The 8,104-nt window shown below is 35.8% G+C and overlaps 1 protein-coding gene across 1 annotated transcript; it reads right to left on the reverse strand.

The window, feature by feature from the left end:
- Positions 1–6,015: 6,015 nt before the first annotated feature.
- On the reverse strand, positions 6,016–7,869 carry LOC111989319 (glyoxylate/hydroxypyruvate reductase HPR3). The gene is made up of 2 exons (XM_024021111.2): positions 7,362–7,869; positions 6,016–6,686 (listed from the first exon to the last, which is right to left on the reverse strand). Exons 1-2 carry the CDS (start codon positions 7,794–7,796, stop codon positions 6,162–6,164), a joined length of 960 nt encoding a protein of 319 aa, XP_023876879.1. The 5' UTR covers positions 7,797–7,869; the 3' UTR covers positions 6,016–6,161.
- Between the last annotated feature and the right edge of the window lie 235 nt (positions 7,870–8,104).

The raw sequence follows: 8,104 nt of genomic DNA on the forward strand, positions 1-8,104 counted from the left end.
CCTTTTTGTCATTATTGACAAATGGTACAAGAAGCTAGAAAGCTTCACCCGAAAAATATAAAGATGATCAAGGATGATTAAGGGGGTACAAGGAATCTATATAAATGTATGAATGTAATGAAACAAGATGTTATGGATGACAAGATAAAAGAAAGATGCAAAATATGTGAAAAACAAATCTCTCAATAAGAAAAATGTTAAGCACATAGATCCCAAAACATACACACACACACACATTAAACAAGTCTAATGAATTTTATATTTCAAAAACAAGTTAAGACAGTTTAGTGAGCATACATAAACACATGTAAACCTTGTGATGACCAAATCACATTATACCTGCACATGTATCAAAAATAGCAAAGAATATTGTGTGTTGTGTGTGAAAAATATCGCAAGATTGCATAAGCGTATACATGTTATGACGATTTGAGATATGAGAAAATCAATTTAACTCACACACAATCATAACTGTTTGATAGAAACTATCACCTTTGAGGTACATCCTATAATTCTCACATCTCTTAGAATACACGCTTGCAATCATATATAAAACTTTTTTTTTCTTTTTTTTTTTTCTTTGCATATTTTTCTTTTAAGCAAATCATGCATGGGCATATAAGAAATTGAAAAAAAAAATACCCAATTATGATAAGCATTTAACATTCCAATTTTGCTATGCCGAAGCACACAAATGTCATTAACATTGCACTTTTGCTATACCGAAGCATACATATGTCATTCATGATTGGCGGGTAACAGTGATGAGATGGTTATTTATGCCTTTCTCTTAAGATTTTTTAGTCATTCCCGTCAAAAAGAGTGATACGAGTGTTAAGTACAAGAGATAACTTAATCTTACTCATCACAAACAAGTGCCACAAAGCTCACTTACTTAGTTCTGCATAAAAATGTTCATCTAAACTACAAAATTTAGAAAACTTTGTTTCAATGGCCATCCAAACTACACAAGTACCAATGTACACAAAACACACTGTTTTTGTATTTTTCTGATTTTTCCTCTTTATTTTTATTTTAAAAACAAAACAAAATAAAAACTAAACAATCAAACAAAAACAAACAAACAACATAAAAGGAGAAAAAAGGATGCATATACATGAAGACATGATAGAAGGGTGCAAATACATAAAAGTATGATTCCAAAAACAGATAAGAAATCAAGCAAAGAGATTCCTACTTTAGATAGAAAGAATTAAAGAATATGACAAACAGAAAAAACAATTAAGTCTTAGGCTCCTTTTTCACCCATACAGCACGAGTCTTTGGTCGTAAAGATGAAAAAACACATGTCCTAGTATGTCTACTAAAGGACATAGAAGAATTAGAATTCTCTTGAAATTGAGTTAAAAAGTTCAGAACTTTTAATAATTCTCCAAACAAAGATATAGGTCCTTAAGAGGAAACCTGTGACCGTTTGGACAATTGCTTATGATGATACACTTTGAAGTAATTAGGACGAAAGTGTCCAAAAACACCACAATGGTGACAAACATGAGGTATAACAGATGATTTAGAATTAGTCATATCAGTTTTGGATTTCATACATTTATTACCTTACTCAAATTGTGGCACAAAGACAATTCTTGATCCAGAAGTTGTGGAAGAGAAAGGGTTGGAGGAAACAGCATATTCTAAACTAGTCTTATCAGAACTAGACTTTTAAGCACTCAATACCTCATCAAGCTTTGCACTAAACATCCTTTCTATTTAAGTTCTAGCTTGACTAAACTCAACTTCAAGATTCTTGACATTCTCTTCTAATGAGATGTTTTCCATAATAAGAGTCTCAACTAACCTTATAGTCTCATATTCTAGTTTGACTAATAGATTAGCTTTTTCAGTTTTTACTTTATTAAGCTCTTTTCTACAAAGATGAAAAGTCTTTTTAGATTTTATAAATTCAGTGCATAGCTTATCACAGGCTTCTTGAACTGTCATCTTCTTGAGTACTTCATCATCAGAAGAATCCTCACTATCACTAGCACTCTCCACAATCACCTTATCGGTTGAGGCAGTAAAGGCTATAATGTGATGACATTCATCCACATACTTATCAGAAGAGTCATTCTCAGTATCACTCCAAGTAGCAACCAACCCTTTATCATTTGAATTCTTGGTCTTTTCCTTCATAAGATAGTTTGGGTACTCTATCTTAATATGACTAAAACCTTTGCACTCATGGCATTGGATAAGGGTTTTCTCATTCTTGCCTTTACTTGAGGATTTAGATTTCCTAGGAGGTTTGCCCTTATCCTTTTTCCTAAATTGAAGAAACTTGATAATCTCATCAGTTATGAAGGTTAAATCCTCATCCGCATCATCATCTTCATCTTCAGAGTCCTTAATCTCTTCATCTCCCTTAAGAGCCAAATTTTTACTCTTTCCTCCTTTTCCCATTAAGCATAATCCCATCTCATAGGTTTAAAGGTTCCCTACAAGCTCAGTCAAAGGAATTTAATCAATGTCATTTGCTTCTTCAATGACAGTGATCTTGGCATGGAATCTTTCAGGTAAAGACTTAAGGATTTTTCTAACAATTTTGGATTTTGCAATACATTCTCCAAGGTTGAAGGCAGAATTCACAATATCCTTAAGTTTGGCATAGAACTCATCAAAGATCTTATCCTCCTCCATCCTTATTTCTTCAAAACTACTAGTAAGTCTTTGAAATGTCACAGTCTTTACTGCCTTGGTACCTTCATAGGTGGTCTCAAGAATAGTCCATACTTCCTTGGCAACTTCCGTGGATGATATTTTCTTGAATTTCTTATTGGTCACCCCACAAAACAAAGCATTCAAGGCCCTACTGTTGAAATTTGCTACTATGATTGGTGCATCATCCCAATACACCGGCGCTTCCTTTGGCTTAATCCAGCCAACTTCAACAGCTTGTCATACCTGTTCACCTAGAGCCTGAAAAAAAAAAAAAAAAAACTTTTATACGAACTTTCCAGTACGCATAATTAATTCCATCAAATAAAGGAGAAATCAAAAGAGATTGTCCACGATCCATGACAACAGGAGTCAAGGATCACACTCAAGAAATTAATCCAATCAGAGTATACCCGCTCTGATACCACTTGTTGGAAAATTTAGACTCCAGTTGATAAAATTAACAAGTTTTAAACCCAAGTTGTTAATTAGATTTATTATGAATAAAACTTGTTAAAACCAACAAACATCAATATCATGTCAAAATCATGAAGCGGAAAAATAAATAAGACAAGATATGATGACCTAGGAAAACCAATAAAACAAACTAGTTTTACAGTAAAAAACCTAGAGGGAAACCTTCCCGAAAAGTAATCCACTATAGTAAAGAGAAGTTTCAAATCTAGTACAAAACCTTTATCCCTAAACTCTACAATCCCCGTAGATGAACTCACAGCAGAAACCTTCTACCGCTTCAGAACCTTTGAACTCTTAAATATATGAACGCCACCCTTTATTGCATGAATCTCAGTACGTGACTAACCAATTGCGCGAATCCCAATACGCGACTTAATTACCAACTAGAAGAAGATTGTTAACTGCAAAGTTCTTCACTTCATCAAAAATGAAGATTAAGAAGTACTTGGTTACAAAACCCTAAGACGCAAAAATGCAGTAGCTTCTTTCAGAGAGAATAAGGCATCAGTCACCTTTTGCATATGTTCTCTTTGTATTCTCTTATGTGATGGCCTCTAAAATAAGCCTTATATAGGTCTAGGGTTGTGAGAAAAGAAACTCCACACGTATATGTCAGCATAGGCCGAAAATCAAATCTAGAAATCTGAATTTCGTAAGGCTCAGTAATTCTCGATCAATCGAGGAGGTGTCGAGCCTATCTGTTGCGAGCTATCGAGAGCTATCGAGGGGACAAAAGATTGCTCGATCGATCGACCTAGCTATTGAGAGGTGTCAAGATTGCAAAAAAAAAAAGAAAGCTGAAAAGCTCGACAGATAGCCAGGTGTCGAAAGGTGACGAGCAACTATCGAGCTTTAAAAATTAGCATTTTCTCACTTGATTCTTGGACAAACTTGCATGGCTTCAATACTAGACTTAAACTCTTATTCTTTGGAGTATTAAACACATCCTAGATCTACCCAATTACAAGTAAAATGCGTTTTGTCAAAAGATTAGCCAATTACATAAAATATGTCCTTAACACTCACCTCTCTGTTTCACTGCCGCCGGCTTAACTCCATCCTCAACTTCACTGCCCACCGAAGCTCAACGTCACCGATCCACTAGCTGACTCACTTAGTCGAACTCTCAAGCCGCCGATCAGCCTCAAACCCACGCCGCCGATCCGCCTTAGACCCATGCCGCCCATCACTTTTCTTCTGTCAATCCACTTCAAGTCAATTGTCTTTATCTTCTTTATCTACATGCTTGAGATTTTTTATTTAGGTATAACATCAAAGAAAATGATGGATATTTTGTTCTCTACTGGAACGGGTGTCCATTATTTTCCATTTCAGCTTGGGGGTTCAAGAGACAAAACTGAGATAACTAGCAATGTGGTCAATAATTTCTTTTTCTTGTTCTTTCAGTTTATTATTTTAGATGCAATAGTTTTTTTGATGTTCTTGCTCAATGAAAAGTTTTGTCATTTGATCTCAGAGCATCCATTCATTTTGATTCAGAGCATCCATGAATGGACAGAATGGATAGAAACTTGCTTACTACCTTATTTTTATTTTTTTTTACTTCATGCCTTATTTCAATGAGTTGTGAGTTACTCAATTTTGATTCACATAATATTTGTTTTGAGTTGAGTTGAGGATTGGAATATATTGGGAATTTTCTGTTTAGGAGAATTTGTTGTGTGTGTCAATTTTTTTTTGTCAAACTTATTGCTCCAGAGTCTAAACACCAATCCGTCCTGAAATGAGGTTTTCTTATAATAGAAGTTCTTGTCCTAGTTTTATGTTCTGTTGCACAAAACCAGAAACAGAAGCACACAAAAATGATTTCTTGTGGTCATTTTAATGAGAAATTGTTAATTTGGTTTTAAAATGCTCAAAAATGAATTTGTTGTTTTCTTTATTACTGGGATTAAGCTACATGTCAAATTAAGTATTTATGCAAAATCATGTTTAATTGTTATAATTCTAAGTATTTTAAGTTTTGATATAAATGTTAGTTTGAAAATTTTCTATGTGCAGGGAAGTTTACATTTTTTTTTTCTTATTTTATGGAGTCGAGTAGAGACCTAACATATTACACGGGTATCATGAATGGGGATATAGATATTGACTCACAACTTTTGAGAATATCTCAAAATACTCCTATGTCAGTTTTTGATTCTCCACCTCAAGTTGAAAATGCCTCTTCTACAAAAGGAAAACGAAACTCTAATTTTAGTGTAGAGGAAGATCAACTCCTAGTGTTAGCATGGCTCAATACTAGTGTTGATGCCATACACAGTAATGAACAAACACAAAATACATTTTGTCAAAAAGTTTAGGAATACTTCACACAAAATAGCATGCATTTTTTGGGTTACCTAAGTCAAATAATGATATTAATGTGTTAAGTGGTCTCATATATTTAATGATCTTACTGAAGGACGTGGTCCTGCAATACATTACTTAATCAATGGTCATAACTACACAATTGGATATTACTTTGCTGATGGCATATATCCAAAGTGGGCAACATTTGTGAAAGCTAAAGTGGGCAACATTTGTGAAAGCTAAAATGGGCAACATCGGTGGCGGCGGCGGCGGTAGCGATTGCAATGGCGGTGAAAGAGTCGGTGGCGGTGGCAGCATAGGTAGTGGCAACGGCAGCGGCAACAAGTGGTTGTGATTGTGATTGTTGTTTATTGTGATATTTATATTATTTTATTGTGTTGAAAGCTAAAATAAATCCATTGCTGCAGGATATTTTGTAAAATAAGTAGATAAAATAAATAAAGTAATTTTTTATGGTGCCAAATAACTTTATTTTTAGTTCCACTGCTGTGGATGCTCTAATAATCTTATATAGATGGAAACCTTCCAATCATACACCCATATGTGAATATTATTACTTCATTCATGCTGGAAAGGCCACAACTAAGGCTTATTTGAAAAAAAAAAAAATACACCAATCATACAAATGGAATCCTGCCAATTATACAAGTATACAACCCTGTGTGCATATTACTACTTCATTCCTGCTGGAAAGGCGACAATAAAGGCTTATTTGAAAAGAAAGCCTTCAAGTTTGCTATAATCACCTTGTTCAAGGCTTCGAAGGATTCTGGAGTTAAAACAGCAAGATGTGGAGACAACACAACATTGTCCAGGGCAAAAAGCTCTTTTGGGACTTTAGGCTCGTTCTCAAACACATCAAGACCTGCACCACCAATCTCCCCTTGGACCAAAAATTGCACCAATTCTTTCTCATCTACAAGTGCACCACGACCAACATTAATTATAACCCCTTCCCTTCCCAATGCTGTCAAAACATCTTTGTTGATTATATGGTGAGTTTCATTCGTCAGCGCACAGCAAACAATAAGAACATCACTGTTAACAGCAAGGTCATGGACATTGGCATAGTAAGGATACATTACAGATGGCTTCTTGTTCCTCGAGTTGTATGCAACTGTGCAGCCAAATGCCACAAGCCTTTTTGCAACTTCAGAGCCAATACTACCCAGCCCCACAATACCAATTCGTTTTCCCCCTAACTGTAGTCATAACCAATTCATATAAGAACCGATTGGATAATATAATGTTTATGTTTAATCAAGATGCAAGTATAACTAGTGAATACAACCAGATTTGTAGCAACCCTATTCTAATGTTTACAAAGGTTAGTAGCTGCGGCTACTACATCACTAGCACTTGATCAAGGCCCTGAATGTTTATTACCAGCTCTGTTCCCAGATTCATAACAATTTCATTTCTATGACAATGAATTCAATTCCCAAAACACAGATACTAGTTATGCTCTTTCAAGCTAAACGAATATATTTACAAGGTTAGTAGCTTTGAATTATATACCCTAGCTTCTCTTTTTCAATCTTTCCAAGCTAATCACACTGAAAATCCCAGCTAAGCAACCATAATTTATCTAGATCTGTATTTCGTATCTCAGTTGTATGTTATACAAAAGTTCCACACAGTGACACAGAGACATGCCTCAGCTAACCACCTCTCGATCAATAACAAAACCTTAACATTCACTTTATTACACACCAATCTCCAGATGCTTCCTCAGCAACCATGAACATGTTTTTTTGTGTCATTCACTATGCTTGTCGTTTTTTAACAAAAAAAAGACACCAATCTAGATGTGCTAAAAAATGACAAAACCCATATAGAAAAAACAGGAAACCCAAAAAAAAAAAAAAATAACTAACCTTACAGCCAAGTGGGTACTCTCCCATTTGAGGCCACAGACCAGAGCGAACAAATCGGTCAGCAGCGGAAACTCGGCGCAGAACATCGAGCAAAAGCGCGACGGCGTAGTCGGCCACGTTCTCAGAGTAGGCGTCGCCGGAATTGGTGACTGCAATGCCACGACGGCGGCACTCAGCGAGGTCGACGTGGTCAAGGCCGGCGCTGGAGCCAACGACAAGTCGCAGAGAAGGGAGGTGGTCGAGGGTGTCGGCGGTGACGGGCGTGGGGCCGACGCAGATGAGAGCGCGTACGGAGGAGGCCTCAGGCGAGGCCAGCGAGTCGAAAAGGCGGAAGTGGGTGATCAAGCGGTCTTGTAGTGGAAGTTTGAATGAAGGGAGGTTGTGTATAAGGACGAGAGGACGGGGGTCTTCGACTTCGTTGTCTTCGGTAGCCATTGATGGATCATGGATGGTTCAGAGAAAATGATGATAGGAAGTTTATTAATGCTCAAAAAAAAAAAAAAAAAGTAAGAAGTTTATTTTAAATGATTTTTTATGGATAAAAGTTATTTATTTATTTTTTTTAATAGATAAAAGTTAGAATTGATTTAAAAGGGTTTCTCAGTTCCTTTTTTTATTTATTTAAAAATACAAAGTAGGAGGTTTTTATTAATTTTTTTGAAAGGGACTCGGCCACATTTTAGTGGCACATATTTTAGCACGCTATGCACTTTGGCTGAATTGGTATGGAAGATGGGTCCCTG

Source organism: Quercus suber, unplaced genomic scaffold (assembly GCF_002906115.3).
Source record: "Quercus suber isolate HL8 unplaced genomic scaffold, Cork oak 2.0 scaffold_509, whole genome shotgun sequence".
Classification (NCBI taxonomy): domain Eukaryota; kingdom Viridiplantae; phylum Streptophyta; class Magnoliopsida; order Fagales; family Fagaceae; genus Quercus; species Quercus suber.